The sequence below is a fragment of the Plectropomus leopardus genome, chromosome 11 (assembly GCF_026936395.1).
Source record: "Plectropomus leopardus strain MGB_pleo_1.0 chromosome 11, ASM2693639v1, whole genome shotgun sequence".
NCBI lineage: Eukaryota > Metazoa > Chordata > Actinopteri > Perciformes > Serranidae > Plectropomus > Plectropomus leopardus.
The window spans coordinates 20,904,953-20,921,746 of record NC_142186.1 but is presented as its reverse complement, the minus strand read 5'-3'; the positions used below and the strand labels follow the sequence as shown (position 1 = coordinate 20,921,746).

General features: G+C 39.6%; 1 protein-coding gene and 1 long non-coding RNA gene across 3 annotated transcripts in view; one reads left to right on the top strand and one right to left on the bottom strand.

Moving 5' to 3' along the window:
- The window catches only part of myom3 (myomesin 3), a 79,356-nt gene that overhangs the window by 27,013 nt on the left and 35,549 nt on the right, over window positions 1-16,794 (bottom strand). The window contains exons 11-18 of the mRNA XM_042490301.2: window positions 14,729-14,870; window positions 12,516-12,715; window positions 10,508-10,561; window positions 7,967-8,094; window positions 5,145-5,328; window positions 3,374-3,548; window positions 3,110-3,231; window positions 541-728 (exon numbers count right to left, since the gene is read on the bottom strand). Coding sequence (XP_042346235.2) covers window positions 541-728; window positions 3,110-3,231; window positions 3,374-3,548; window positions 5,145-5,328; window positions 7,967-8,094; window positions 10,508-10,561; window positions 12,516-12,715; window positions 14,729-14,870 — 1,193 coding nt within the window. The remainder of the gene's footprint in view (window positions 1-540; window positions 729-3,109; window positions 3,232-3,373; window positions 3,549-5,144; window positions 5,329-7,966; window positions 8,095-10,507; window positions 10,562-12,515; window positions 12,716-14,728; window positions 14,871-16,794) is intronic.
- On the top strand, window positions 5,904-15,024 carry LOC148188253 (uncharacterized). 2 transcript variants are annotated; one of them, XR_015777914.1, is made up of 4 exons: window positions 5,904-7,221; window positions 7,959-8,174; window positions 8,487-8,563; window positions 14,754-15,024. It is a non-coding gene; the product is annotated as an uncharacterized LOC148188253 (long non-coding RNA). The 2 variants fall into 2 exon arrangements; XR_015777915.1 differs by having other exon boundaries at window positions 5,907-7,221; window positions 8,011-8,174.

Genomic DNA, 16,794 nt, shown 5'->3' with positions numbered 1-16,794 from the left:
GCATGTGTGCATACTACAGTAGCATTTGCTATTTGGTGCAAAAAACAAAGTACAGATGAGGCTGATGGGACTGTCAGTAGTTTTGCAGGTGTAATAATTATTGGAGAAATCAAACTTTTGATGTGGTCTGAGCAGATCACTACATTCATCTAGATACATAATTATAATGACAATAATAATACATTTTATTTATTAAGCACTTTTAAAGGAACTCAAAGACACTGTACAAAAGTAAAATAACAACATAAACATAATTACATTACAAACAAAACATCACCTGGGAACTATGACTGTGTGAACAAAATTTGGGCCAGCCCATCTACATATCTCATAACAAAGCCCAAAATATCAAGCTGTTGATGAAACTAGAGGAAAAAGTGAGAGGATTTTTACGGTCAGTATGATAAATCAAAATTTCACAGCAATCCACCCAACAGTTGTTGGGATATTTCAGTTTGGACCAAAGTGGTGGACTGACTGACGTGCATGCCGCTGACATCACTTCACATCATAATTGCATCATGCTGGAGCATTACTGACCTTAAGCTGCCTCTCTTCGACAGGCTTGACATTGACCTCTCTCCATGTCTCCATGTCCTTTTCCCTCTGGTCCAGGTAGTATCCACGTACAGGGTCTCCCCCGTTCTTGGCGGGGGCCCTCCAGCCTACCACCATCTCTGATTCAGTGCACAGCAGCAGGGCGATGGCAGAGGGAGCAGAGGGAACAGCTGGAGGAACCAGAAGGAATTAAAAACAGGGAAAAAATATAGGTGAGAGAGGAGAGAATCACAGCAGGAAACTGTTTTTGCTAAATAGACCGAGAAATGCCAATAACTCCCTGGGCTAGAGTTGCAAATTCATAACTCTATATTGAGGAATCCTGAATGAGAATGAAAGAAATATTCAGCTCATACTCTGTTTGATAAAAATGTATTCCTCACAAAGAATTGGGCTGCAGCCATTTATCCTCAGGTAATGGCTGAGTGGCAGAGTAGATGTGAGAATATTCTGGTGAGTGAGTGGCAAGCAAAATGAGTCATCATTGTAATGTAGTGCAGGCTGCAGAGAGCACATCATCTGAGGCTGCAACACAGGAAGTATGAAGGGTCGGGCTCTTCAACAGGTGCATCTCCACACAGCTATAAACCAGCCACAATAAGAGAAAGCATTCATTTGATGTACAGTTATCAGACGAAGGCTACAGAACAAAACATGCAAAGACTGATATGTTGAAGGAGCACAGATGAATATGATTTTTTTTTTTATGATTTCAACCAGCGTTGTATCATAACAATGTGGGTAGTACTCTATGTGTGTATGAACAGTGGTAAACTCAAGACATGTCTTCCAGCGGATATTTGCTGGATCTGGGGCTTTTGCTTGAGCTACACATTGCACTTCAGCATTTTCGTATGCTTGCCACCACGGACACAAAGAGTATCGAAGCAGATCGGGAGAAAAACCCATCCCCTCTCTCTCTCTCAAAGACAGATCAAACAATCAAACTAAGCAACGCTGATCAAATAAAAAACAATATCCTGCTACTGTATTGTCTATCTCTCACCTTAAATGTTTTCAGAAACATATTTTAGCTTACCGTTAAACTGTAATTTGAGATTGTTTGATACCAGCTGGTCTACATTTTGTTTCCTGTAAAAAACAATCTCCCATTACATCACCCACCAGAAGGAGCATTTTTTGGTGTGTTGGTATGGCTCTGGTGCAAGCAGCTACATGACCAGCATACCTACATGATCATTCCCATTTGCTTGCCAATGACTGGGCCCAATTTTAACATCACAATTTGCTGCCCCATTGCATTGCAACAGGCATAAAGATGGCATAGCATCAGATAACCTGCTAAGTAACCAAGTACCACAGCTGGAAACAACAACAGATGACTGGCTGATGCTTCCACGCATCATTAGAGTGCTGAAAGTTAGTCAGCTCAACTTTGATTTGTGGTGCGTTAAGCACGTCAACAACGGACAATTTCTGGCGTCGGTTTGTAGCTTTGCTTCACCGGCTTCCATTAAAAATACTTGTAGCCTGTTGCTGTGTCGCTCATAGTTCGGATACAGTGTAAGGGTCACATCTCTATACTCATAACGGAAATCACGTCCTCATATACAATGAATAAAGCAAATGGATAAAGTTGACTATTGCTACACTTTGCCTCAATTTTAGTCACTAAAAGTTATGTTCTAGCAGAATTCAACTAATTCATATTGGTTGAATACTGCTTCTGTTTGTCCTGGACCTATAGTGGCCTCAGTTTGTAGATCCCATGTTGTGCAGGCTTCAATCAGAATGTCACTTTGGCCAAATGTCCCTTTTTTTGGTCCAGTGTGGTGCAGTGCATTCTGGTAGTTTTAGGTTTTCTACCTCTTGAGCAAAAGAGAATGCCACCATCCTTTCCCTCTGTTTTCTCTGGCTATATAGCTACAAAGTATTTGCATCTTTCTACTGCACAGACAGCTCATATGTATTAAAAAAAAAAAAACAACCTTTCCTAGAGAGAAATACTTTGCAAAGAAAAACATTCTTTAGAGCTTCTCTGTTGCCTGAAAAGCTGCAAACATGCGAAGGACAAACTATGGCAAAGGTTGAATGCTAAAAGTATATTAATATAATGTATTTTCCAACTTCAGAGAATAAACATACTTTCTCAGAAAAAGCTCCCGAGGTTTTGAAAAGAAAACTACAAACAGGAAAAGTCTCTTCAGAGAGTTATTATAAATTATACTTATAAGATAAGATCCAGTCAATACAGATGGCTCAGATATTGGCCAAGGCATTCAGTGCACACAAGCAAAAGTATCTGATCTCGCAAGCCAAGAAAAGATGTGTTTTGGTCTAAATCTAATTACCAGAAAATGACTGATGTAAAAGACATCAGTCTGTATTCTTTGCTGTGTTAATGTTGGGTAGCACAAAGGATAACAAAACACTTTTAAAATGTACTAATTAATATTTCCTGCTTGAAAAACAACCTCTGCAAGAGTTTCTTGATTAAAGCATCAGAAAGCACTCAGAGGGTCCTAGAGTTTGGTCCTGAAAGAAATCTTGTGTCCATTAATTTTAGGACCTGGCTCATGGGTGCACTTACAAATGGCCGCTTTGACGAGGATGGGGGGAGATTCATCTGAGTAGTTGCTGTTTCCTGCTCGGCTCACGGACTTCACCCTGAACACATATTCCTTTCGATTCTTGAGGCCATGGACTGTAAATCTGAGGAGGAGAGAAGAAGTTCAGGCAGAGTGACTGTGAGTTGATTCCAGGTTAGCTACTCCATCTTCAGCTTAGTGTGGCTGTATTAACAGAGATGTTTTTTAGCTAAAACTATTTTATTAATGTTGTTCTCCCCCCTTACCTGTTTTTGGTAACAGGCTTGTTGTTGATGGTCTTCCAGTCTTGTTTTCCCTTTTCGCAGCAGTACAGGTAGTAGCCAAGGATGTCTTCTTTGTCTTTGGGCTCATGCCACTGGAGCAGCACTGAAGTGTCTGTGTCTCTGGTGGCCATGACTGAGTGAGGTGGAGCTGGCACCACTGATAGCAATCAGATGTAAAGCCATTTAGTGAAACTTTAGCTTAAATCATCAGATGGAAATTAACTATAAGATAGAATTCAATCATCTCTTCTTTTAAGTTTGGAAAAGAGCCAGCCTTGGAAATTTACTCAAGTACGGCACTTAACTTTGAGGTGCTTATACTGCTGTGGGTCCTGGTTGTGCAGATGTCATAATCGTGCTTGACGCAGCCCTCTACTGCCTTTATTATGAGCCACGCCTCCACTATCAATACACGCATGAGACTCTTATCAACACCCACAATATTATCATAGAGTGCTTTTAGTAATTTCACACCTATTGTTAATGTAATATGACTTGCATCTGTTTCCATTACTGCTGTGCTTCTCCCCCACTCTCTTCCCCTCTCTCTTTCTCGTTCCTGTTTGTCAAGATCGTGATGATTGTATTTCAACTGTTATTTACAACATCTATTGCTCGTCTGTCTGTCCTGAAAGTGGGATCTCTCATCATCCTTTGCCGCTCTTCCTCAGGTTTCTTCCTTTTTTCCCCCCGTTACTAGGGTTCTTTTTCGGGAGTTCTTAGGTGATGCGAGGGTCTAAGGGCAGAGGGATGTTATACGCTCTAAAGCCCTCTGAGGCAAACCCTGTTTTGTGAATATGGGCTTTATGAATACAATTGACTTTACTTGACTATTTTCATTTTACAGTAAGCTACTTTATACTCCACTAAATTTTAGAGATGAATATTGCTCTGCATCCAGTCTACATTTATCTGACAGCTATATAGTAGTTACAGAGTTGCCAAGTGTTGGACATATCAGCGGTAGAGATGTATGACTTATTTCTAATATAACGGAACTAGATGGCACTCAAACTGTGGTGCTCAAAGTGCAAAAAAAAATTGAAAAAAGTTGAAAAACTAAAAAAAATAGTACTACTGGTAAACAGAAAAATATATAATTTAGATTTTAGGCTGAAATCTCTCTTCTACATACAAACATATAATCCACAAACAAAAAATGATACATTATTATCAATAAAATTACTCCACCTAAAAGGCTGCAAAATAAAAATGCCACTAACAAGTTAGTAAGTCAGTCATTATAATATAATATATAAAAATGCAACACTTTAAAATGCTGCCATGCACCATATTGAGCACTTTTTCTTTTCATACTTCTAATGTTAATACTTATGTTCTTGGACTTCACTAAAATGATGCGGGATTTAACCGGTAAAGGAGTATCCGAACACTGTCGTGTTGCTTCTTTCAATTAAATACAGTATTTTAATCTTTCTTCCTGCCTCAGCTGAGTACCAGGCAATGAAACATACATTAAACATACCACAGGTCTTCTTATCACTGCACAGATATCTACTCTTTTTGTCCTTGATGTGTAACTGTACAAATGTAATGCAGTGTGCCGCAGCACAAGCAAACAGATGATATTGTAGCATGTAAATACATTTCCAGAAGATCAAGCTCAACATTACCTGCTCTGATCATCTATGTGTGCACAACAGCGGCAGGCACAACTCTAAAAAATTCAGCTGACCTTTACAACAGGCAGAGTAATGAATAGTTACAGTACAGTAGGTAGCACATTTCTCACCTTGTGGCTTTCCTAAGGAGATCGGTTCGCTCGGCTCGGAAGGGTCGCTAACACCATACTTGTTGACAGAGCGCACTCTGAAGCAGTACTGCTTACCCTTCACCAGGTCAAACACGGGGAACCTGGGAGAGTTTACCTCCATGTCCAGACTGGCCATCTCCCAGCTGCTCGTCCCTGCCAGAGACTGAGAACACACACACACACACACACACACACACACACACACACACACACACACACACACACACACACACACACACACACACACACACACACACACACACACACACACACACAGCTAATTTTAAAAGCATCTGTCTACATCTATCTCAAGGACATGTTCATTATTCAGTATCCTTCAAATATGCAGGATGGCGGATTTAGCGTGCCAAGACTGCCAAATACTTTTTAAAAAGTCCCACAACACTTTCAAATTTTGTACAATCACCCTGTAGTTGAGCTGGCAGTTGTAGAGTTTTGGAGCAAATCACTTAACATGAAGACAAAGGCAACGAGGAATAAAGATTGGTACTTTAATGTGAAAGGGAAAGAAACTTCCAGACAGAAGTAAAAATACATTTTCAGATTGAGGCAAAAAATGTGCAGGTAGAGAGAAAGACAGGTGAATATGCAGGTAAACAACCAGTGACTCAACTTGACAGTCTTATATATTGTGAATATTAATCATGGCTTCCTACAATCAAATAAACATGATTGACTGTAATACTGATATTTAAAGGGTGTGTTCTGCTCATAGAGAACTGCACTGCATATCAAATAAAGCAATTCCAAACTAAAAGCCATGGCAGCTTTCATGCCCCTCCTGCAGCGGCAGCGTGTCAAAGACTTTCCTTAATGTTGTGCTTGCAGTCCACAGATAATTTTAAGTTAAAACTTTTATTTACTTTTGTTTCAAGGACATGCAATTTGAATAAGGACCAGTTGTATTTTGATGCAAGGATTAGCAGGAATGTAGCACAACATGGAAATAGTAGTGCTCTGTTTAGTAGCGATACTACAAAAAAAGACTTTTTTGCCCCAAAAATCAATTAATAATTAAGAAAAAATAATCATGAAAACAGCATCGATTAAAATATTTGTAGGTAACCTTTCTGGGTATAATCATGCAGCCCTAAATATTTTCTTCATCTTTATCAGTTCATTGTTTGGCTACTAATGCAGAGCTTTCTCTATGGTATGTCTACGTTTAAATTTCTATTCTTCTCCTCTGAATTATCTCTATTTCCCCTGTTTGAGAAGGAAAACCTAACAAAAGAAAATTGGAGACCTGTGATTATAAAGTGATTGCTTAAGGGCAAAAGGGATATTTGAATGTTCCCTTCATTATATAAGCGGAAGTGAGGCTGCAGACTTTAGTAATTTCAAATGCCTCTGACAGATTTGACAGTTTTATTACCCCGGCAACTTATAAAAGTCCAATGAAAATCTATTTCCTGCGGCAGTTTTCTGATTATTGGAGCCAGAAGCTGTTGGGCGTCTAAGTTGATATTGGAGAGCTGAGGGCCCTTTATTGTTGTGAAGAACAGGTCAGTCTCCTCACTCTGATGTGTTGGAGGAAAATGTTATTTTGGAATCCTTTGAATCATCTGCTGGAGAAAGAAGCTCAAACCTGAATTTTCTTTTCTATTACCCTGGGTGTATCATTAAAACACTGCTTCATAAGTTATTAAAACTAGAATTAACTTTTGACTTGTCTTAAATCAAACAAAACCATTCTATCTTACATCCAGGTGGCTTTGAATCACCAGTTAAAAAATAAAAAACTCAGGTATGCAAGCAAGAAAATCAAACCCCAAAGCCGAAGCGCCCGGCACAAAAGAGCAACATCAAGGTCTGTTCACTTTTAATGAGTCCACAAATTCCCACTTAAACTTATACCACAGTGTAGGAAGTGTGTGTGTGTGTGTTTCCTCCTCTGTCTCCTTAATTAGTGCTGTGGTCAGGAGCCGGCTGTTAATTTGGCTCAAACTCCAACACCTGACTGCCCGAACCCAGCGAGCGACTGGAGGAACTGATGATGCAAAAACATTGCTCCTGGAGTTCAGTGGATGTGAAGGTATTACTTATTACAACAAGGCTCAGTGTTTTAATATATTTATACTTGTGTTTAAGTGTATTTGTGTGTGAGAGTAGTAGTGAATACTTCCTTGTAGGCATGTGTATGTGGTTGTATGTTTTCTTGATTTTTAAGCTAATGAAGAAGCTCCACAGTGCTGCTCCTCCAGTTCTTGCTCATTATTTCCTTAAAGGACTACTAGGGGCATACTGTTATTTGTCATCCAGCAATCTAGTATATAGTCCAATATTCACTCTCCTTTTAGCTCTTTTTTTCTATCCACCCACTCCGAGGGCAATATGTGGTCCTTAAGCAGCTAAATTCTTCCCTATGCTACATTCACACATTTTTTATATGTATCATTTCAGCGTTTCTAAAGTAACGTGATGTATGAGTGGACTTTGTTGGAGGAGATGGTGGATGGTGTGTCACCTAGATGAGACAGAATAGCGGCCAACTACTGAGACCAACAGACAACAAAACCGGTTGTCATTACAGAGTCATTGCTGTGCTTCCTTGAATACAATGACTTTCAAAACCTCATATGCAGTCCCAAACTTTATTACCTTTACAAAATAATAATATAATAAAGTTTGATCCAAAAACTGGATTACCTAAGCAAGTTCCAAGTTTTTGCAAGTTGTCCTTTAAGAGGAAAGAGGTTCTGTTTAGGTAAATGGGCAACAAGATTAGTGACAATGCAATATGGACATTTGTGTGTGCGTGTGTGCGTAAAGATACTGACCCGCTCCACGTAGAAGCTGAGCGGCTCCCTGCCTCTGGGTTCAGGCTCGGTCCAGCTTAGCACTACGAAGGTGTCGCTCACCTCGCAGGCGTGGACATTTGTGGGAGGGAAAGGAGCTTTCACCTCACCTGCAGAGCAAAGAGAGGAAGAAGAGGAGGAAGAGGAGGAGGAGGAGGAGGAGGAGCAAGAAGAAAAAAGTTAGAACAAGGTCAGTAAAAATGGCAATGTCGAGTCCAAAAAGTGCTTGCTGAAGCTTTTCTTTACTATCCTTTTGTTAAAATATTTGCATCAGGAAATTTAATGCTTTGTCTGGCAGATTTGAGTCACTCACACAATGGATAAGATTTACCTCGCTGCCCCAAATTTCACCTCCTTTCCTAATTCATAAGCATACTTGATATCATACATTGAAATGGCTTGAGTCAGCACACTTTCAGTGACTCTCCAAGTCACTCAAGGACGATGGGAGTGTTGAGATTTCGTCAAAAGTCTTGTGTAAGTCTTGTCTCTTTGTTTGTAGAGTCGCAGAGCTGCAGTGTGGATCAGAGAGGAGCTCCAGAGCAAAGAGAGTGCAGTGAAATGAGAGATGCTGATCTGGTAAGAACGAGCAAGCCTGTGTGTGTGTGTGTGTGTGTGTGTGTGTGTGTGTGTGTGTGTGTGTGTGTGTGTGTATATATATACATGTATATATATATATATATATATATATATATAGTGCAGTCTGTAAGTATTTTTTCATTGTATTAGCTCTGCATCCAAGCACATTGGAGTTGAAATGAAAGCATGACTGTGAGGTTAGATGCTTCATTTTAAGGGTGAGTTGGTTGGGTGCACAGCGGAGGACTCATAGCCAGCAGGACAGTGATCCTAAACATGCAGCTGAAGACACCAAACCAAGGAGGGATTTAGGTTCAAAGAGGGGCAATTTTTCATGAAAGGTCAAGTTAGTTGCCTGATCTCAATTAAACACACCATGTCTTTCACATGCTGAAGAGAGTGAGGACAAAATACCTGAAATAAAAGACTAAAAATGTTTTTGAAACATGCAGGAGGTAAATATAAATCCTTGACGCAAATAATATTGACACATTGCTTCAAGCTAATGTTTCTTTTTGACCACTTAAAGTCATATTTTTCGATAATGTTATGACATATTTGGGAAATACATGTTTGTACATTAGATGGACTCTGGGGTCGATTAGCTTAGCTTTACATAAATAAACGATTCCAGCAACTAATTCCCCATAAAACCATAACTTGGTATATTTGCATTCCTGTTAATATATTAACGGAAACAAGATAAACAAAGTGTTAGCTTCAGGTGGGCATATTTTTTAACTTAAAATGGAGCCAGGATAGGCGTTAACACTCGACAACTCACACCAATTTAATCTAGATTGATTTGAGTCAAAATATGTAATTTTACATTTTTGGGGAAACTGTCCCTTTAAGACAGTAAACAAATAAACAAGCATAGCATAACCAGAGAAAACAACAAGTGTCTGCTGATGTTTATGGGTCGTAGATGTAATTGAGGGCAAACAATTTTCAAGCATATATGAAATATATGGCATTGTTTAAACATATTGTAATTTGTCTTATAAATGATGGTTCTCTAAATATGCTAATTACATATATTTCCTGTAATTGGGGGATTATTTACAAAAAGTACCACATTTTTTTCCCTGTTGGTCTAATGTTCATGTAAACATCTCAGATTAATGGTAGCAGTCATAGTCTTTGTTTAATTTCAAATCCAATGTGCTGAGTACACAGTAAAATAATGAACAAACGTGTCACTGTCATCTTAATTTCCGACCACAGTGTATGTGAGGACAGTGTGGGTGTATGTGTGCCTTTTATATAGACAGCGATCAGCCTTTAAACAGACCTGAAAGACTGCAAAATGTAGCTCTACCTCAGCTGTGACAATGACAAAGAAGCACATACATTACCGCTATAAAAATCTGAATCTTTGATGACTAAAGTGTTGAAATATGTTTTTGCATTTCAGTATACTGCAGCATCAGTTTGCTTGAATGTAACTTAAAAAAACACAAACACGCATGCATGCTTTCTTCCCACGTACAGAGACACACTTTTTGCTCTATTAAGGAAAAGGATAAAGGGGGTATGAAGTCTTTTCTGGTCGTCTCCTTAAACGCATCTTCCTCCTCCTCCCCCTTCATCTCTGCCTGTGAGTTACATTGCCAAGGTTATCAGCCCCCCTCTCAGGCATCCACACTACCTCCGGCCATTATGTGCATTTGCCAGGACACCACCGGGGGACTGTTCATTCTTTTCACTTCTGCAAATGGGAGAAATGCTCGTTGCCTCAGCCATACAATTACTGCAGCTCGTTGTTAAATATAATATGAAGATGCATTAAGCCATGAGCCTGCGGCAGCCCAGAGGCGAGGAGGCGGCACCCCGTGTGCCCGTAAAACATAGATGCTGTTTGAAATCAGGGGTGAAAATGTTTAAATGACATCATTTTATGACAAAATTATACATGGTGGAACAAAAATGCGGCATTCTCACCTTCGAGTTCATCTTTTGTAATGGTGATTGTCCTCCCCCTGTGTACTTTGACCACTGAGAAACATGGAGACACAGAGAGAGTTATTGGTTGACGGCAGAGGGAATAAAGAGGGAAGTCATACCAGGGTAATGAAGTTATATGGGCGCTCATGATAACACTATTAGTGTTAATGTTAGAGGAGCATCCACTGATAAGTGCGCCAGAGACTGAGAGACACAAAGAGGTGAGCGAGAGAGCGACATGGAGGTATGGAGAGCAGGCTGGAGGCAAGTCCTGTCTGTCCTTCATCTGTGTTTAATGATCCACAGCATCTGACCAGAGCCCATCTGTCCTCCCTGTAACGCACACACACAGTCACACACAAACACATACACACTCAACGACCCCCGTTAAGTCTTCTCATTCGATTGTTCTCACCCATCCTCTGTATAAAGTATTTAACAAAACCTTAAACACCTTAGAAGTAATCTTTTAAGAAACAAAATGGATGCTATTAAGGTGCTGTCGCAGTTAATGGCTGCAAGAACCTTCCGGCTTCCTAAAATGAGACACCACATATACACACATCTGTTTTCTCTGGTAGCGCTGATATCTTTGCAGGTGTAAACACAGCAGCCGAGGCAGATGAGGTGAATTAACAGCACAAATGAGTCGCTGACACATTGCTGATGCTCTTTGGAGTAGCAGATGCTAATGGGTGACAAGTTAAAGGAAAAACCTGAATATATGAGAAACATAACGACTGCAGATGCTTCACGAAGGGCACCAGGGGTCACTGAATGATTTAAAGAGTGTGAAAATGATGAGAATCGTGTACAGGTAGAAGTACGACAAAAAAGAGGCGTGTTAATGTACATCTTGGATAGTTGTGTGACCGCTACTTATTTCACTTACTTTTTTTTATTATTAAGGAACTGGTAGAGCAGTGTTTCCCAACTGGTCTACTCACGGGGTCAGTATTTCTCTTTAGTCATTAGTTTAAGGTCCACACATCATAAATGACGAAATATTTAATTTGATTTCACATAATGTGAAAAACGCATCGGCTTTAGAACACAAAGAAATAAAACATATTGCAAAAACAAATAGAAATGGATGCTGATAAAATTACTGAACTTTTTTTCACTTGAACTTTTTGTTTTTTGCAAACTTGACACGGTCAAGAGTCCCTTACGGTCCATCTAGAATGGACCTGCGACCCAGCAGTAACCGCTGTGGTAGAGTACACAGTGTGGGCCAAAAGCTCAGCACAACCCTGTTTGTAATAGTTTCTCTGAATGAAGAGCTTACTAGATGCTGTTTCAAACATTTCTCAAAAGTTCATGATTGGCATATTGATTTAAAAGTGGTTTAGTTTCTGACCTCACATTAAAATCACATATTACTCACTTACTGCTGTGGTTTGTCTGTTTGCTTTTGAATCCTAAATTAAGTTACAATGGAGAAATCTTGTCCAATTTTTAAGTATGAAAAACATGCTTATGACATTTAAAAGTAAAGTAAAAGAAATAATTAAAATATCATTGTGCAGTGCACTGCCTTGTTGCTGTGTTCATGTTTGCAAACTCAGGCTCGATGGATCTTGACCGAGTTTCCAACTTGAAATTCCGACTGGTCACAGGTTGCTTTTTTCCACCTTCCGAGTACAATGAATTATAGCTTTGTGCGGCGAAAAGTTTCAGATTGATTAATGGGTGGATGTCATATTGCTTGAAATTGGCTAGGACTAGCTTACATAAGCACACATCATATTTTGATTTAGTGAAAGAAAACATGATTGGATGTTGAGATAAGAATACATAGAAAATTTTTGTCTGTTTTTTTGGCATATTTTGTTAAATGGGTGCACAATATGGCTGGGATTTGATCTAAAAGCCTTAAAATGGGCATTTTTCATTTTATCTCAACTCAAATTTGTCACCCATTTGTGTTTCCCCCTCTGTGGTGATGTAACATTTCACAGCTTTTCATGTGGCTATTCGACTGTCAGGGTGTTTGATGTGTTACCCATATTCCTGGTGGGTTCCAGGGGGTCTGCAGTGCGGATGGGCTTAGTAGCTTTGGAGGGGCGTCCTGCTCCAGCCTGGTTAACAGCACGAACTCTGAACTGGTAGAGAGCTCCTTCCTTTAGCCCAAACACCGGGTAATAGCACATTTTCTGAATGTGCACATTGCAGCGTACCCACTCACCCTGGCTAAGGTCATATCTGAGAGTGAGGAGAGAAAGAAATAGAGGAAAATATGTGAATAAGAGGTAAACAAAGAACAAAATGCATAATGTGTCAACAACTTTATGTGCAGTCTGGATGGTGTATCATTATATAAAAAAAAAATATTTTAAAGCATTTTAGCCAGTAAATCAGTCAGTAAATATCCCACCAAGACCCATAATTGTGACCAGAGACCATCATGTGAAAATAATGGGTCTCCACACACAGTAAAAACAGATTTTAAAGTCGAACACAAGCTCAGATTATACAACATCGATAACAAACTGCTGCCACTTGCAATAAACAAAGTGAGAAAATAGTGCAGTTTTCTAACAATAAGGAGGTTGCTAGGGAACTAGGAGGTATCTTACATTTTCCCCTTCTCACAAAAAACCAATAACATTTAGGAGATGCTTCTTTTACAATGAATAAAGAAGGTTAGCAAGAACAGAAACACAAAAGTACATTAATTCAATTTAACAAAAGCACACACAGGATGCGCACAAAAATGCTCTAATGAACAGGGTCTCTCTTTCTCTCTCTAAACGCACAAGCACACGTGTGCACACACATGGACGATCCTGATTGATTGGTGTAGGTGATAAGTGCAGCACCTGTTCTCCTGCAGGAGTCTTTGACTCTGTGTTGAGGGCTGATAATTACCATGTATACCATCCATCTCATGTGAACTCTGCCAAATGGGTACAACAACACCACTGCTGGCCGTCACCACCGCCATCTTTATCTGCTACAATCCAATTTCCTCACCAGCAGCATGCGGAGCAAGATGAGGTTCAGCTGTATAGCCTTACTGTAGGTCTATTGTTTACTTGCAACACAGGCGATGGCTGTAAAGACAGTCTAAAAATAAGACTTTTAATAGAATTTTAATCACTGTGAGTTCAGTTAAAGAGATCTCGGTATTCCTTGCAATGGGAAATAAAATGCAGTCAAATAACTTTTCATCAATAATCTTATTCTACGTAACTGACCTCTAAATATTCACTGAAGCACAAATTCTAGATACATTTAAAACCCCTGGTTCATCACCTCAAAACACTTCAATAAGCCATATGTGTAGGCATAGATTTCAAGGGGGAGACACAGTGGACACGTGTCCCTCAATAGAACTTGAAAATAGCAGAACCAAAAATTAATGAACAAAATGTACAAATTGGTGCATTAGAAATTAACTTGACATAGAGTACATGCATTATATTTTAATCATTTGCTGTCTTTTTCAATACTTTTACTTTTAACAGCTAACATTAAATACACTACTGGGCGATTACATCAAACAGTGCCCCCTTAACGAGCACCGACACAGCCTCACTCCCAACTCAACAAATACCCAAAGTTGGTCATTGGCCATCAGGGTCAGACACCTATGCAGCAAGGCACTCTTTATCAGCGGTATGAGACACTCCAGGTCGTTGCATTTTTGTATGCGATGGGTAACTACTATAGTACATCAACGGGTTATAAGAACTGGTCAAAGGTTACTGGTTGAATTACATCTGGTGGCACCTCAGGATAGCTGCAGGGATTACTTGTCATCAGTGCTAGTACTGTTTGCTAAAGTTAGTAATTTCGGTGGACAACTCACACCTGCACTCCTCCTGTGCTGCCTTCAGTCATACGCTGGCGCCCTAAACTAGCACTCAGTCCTCAAAACTTTGAGCATTCCTGTTTTTCTGCCTCTTTTTAAATAATAATTCTGCTGCTCATCTAAACTCCTGTCAAACATTATCCAGACGCTACAGAAGCCGTCATTGGATAAAAGACGTTTAATGTAATTGAAAGTCTGTATTCACACTTGTGGATATAATGGAATTTGATATATACTCTTATCCTCAACGAATTTGATAATCTAACAGCTACTAAAATGACCCTGTGGTGAGATTGTTTCTGTTCTCACTGCCACTTTGTTTCACTCCATTCACTTGAATTTAATGAAATATTTGAATTGAATTTGAATATTTGTGTGTGGTGATTCAGGTCACTTCTCACTTTTCTATGTAATAACCCTCCACAGGTGAAGCTCCATCAGCACTGGGTGGCTGCCAGGTCAGGAAGACGTAGTCCTTGTTGACGTCAGATACCTGGACAGCCAGAGGAGAGGCGGGGCCTCCCACCACTGCAGCTGATCCATCTACAACAGCATGAAGAAGAGAATCAGTTAGAGGAGAAAATGCTGAGGAAGGAATTGTAGAGACTGGAGCAGATATTTTAGGCTTCAAAAATCCTAAAAGTGGTCTTTAATTGTGAAGATTATCTTGCTGAAATAAACACATATGTAACATAAACATTAGTTTACCACAGAGCGTATTTTCTGAAATGATCTAAAATCCAATGGAAAAATCCCTCAGGCTTTTTGAGGAGGAAATCAGGCCAACATTAGCTCCCAGATTGGCCTACAGTAAAACGTCAGCCCTGGAGCAGTCTACAAAAGCATGAATTATTCTATTGAGATGTTTTTGGAGGGATTAACATAGGCTAAGAGTCTTAATTATTTGTTTGTTGACTGAATTGTCAAATTGGAAAGAGTTGTCAAAAATGACATCAAGGTTTTTAATGAAAGTTCGACTGTGATACTAACGGGCCAAGAGAACCAGCAGAGGCATCTAATTGGTCTGGTTGTCCACACATACCAATCTGTCTTGTTTTCATTAAGATTAAGAAAGTTTAAAGCTGTATATGATCCTTACTATTTGTTTTTTAACAGGAAATAGAACTGGACATAATCAGCAGGCCGAAGAACTGGATTGATGGGGAACAAAAAGAAATAGTGTCAGAGAGAAAAACGATGAGAAACATGGAAGGGAAGAAGATGGGATAGAAAAACGAGAGCGGATGATTTGAGGAAAATGTCTCTGTGGAAGAAGTTAAGGTATTCTAGCTCATGGCTTCCACATATTATTTGGGCCACAGAGTGAACAGTGATGACTGGAGGACATATTAACACATGCTTCTCAACATGCAGTAATATAACCACTAGATGTGTTGAGACAGAGAAGGGAGGATAAGAAATGAGGAAATTATGCTAAGCGGATTGAAGTGATCGGACGCATTCCCAAACCTTTTCTTCAGGCTCAGAATATGTTTGTTTTGTTTTTTTTTCAACATTAGACTCAAGCCAACATCAAGCACACCTCTTTCCTGTTTTAAATTTGCATCCTCTCCCTCCCTCTTCCTCCTCCTCTCTCAATTGTTTTTGTTCTCCTGTATTTGTAATGCAAATATGACAGCTGAATGAAGGAGAAAACCCACAAGCAGGCAAGTTCACTGATTCATTAATTAGTACCTCCAGCTCTGGTAAAAAATAAAAAAAGATCCTCAATAGGAGAGAAAGACCCGAGCCAAGATTTTAAAGGGGAACTTTGTGGGCAGATTAATCTTGCATTAAAGTCTTTGCATATGTGTATGCATTTGGACCAGTACGTGTTAATCTTTGATGCATGTGCACACCACCAGGTTCATGAATGATTCAGTGCACGTTATACTGTGACTGTGGCAGTTAAAGTGCAACACATACATGAGTAAGCACTGGTATTATATTGAAAGATGCCGAGGCTCCTCGCTAGAGCTGCCGGGACACATTTCAAATGTTTGATGAGTCAAGTGGGAGGTGTTCTCTGGTTTATATGCATATGGCAAACAATGTAGGAGAGAAAATAGCAGTCTGTGAAGGATGTAGAGTTTCATTGAGCAAAGTTAACAAGCCCTCTACGGCAGAACAGCTTGATTGATGGTGCAATTTCCTCATATGAATCAGGCTAGTTTGCTGACAGGAAATGAAAGTAGCACCAAAATCTAGTGAATACAAATAATGTTTTGAGTGAAGGTTTCAGTCAAAACACCATTTATCCAGCTTGGGACAACAAATGATGATTCCACTGTCCAAAAAACGTGGGTATTTTTGTATGCAAAGTTCTCGAGGTCACTGCGAACCATTTTTCAGGTGTTTTTCATGCTAAATGGATCATATCAGAATGAAGCATATCATTTGAAATGCAGACTGTTTAGAGACACCATTCAGTATCCGAAGGATTTTCTGATGTGACAGCTATTTACAT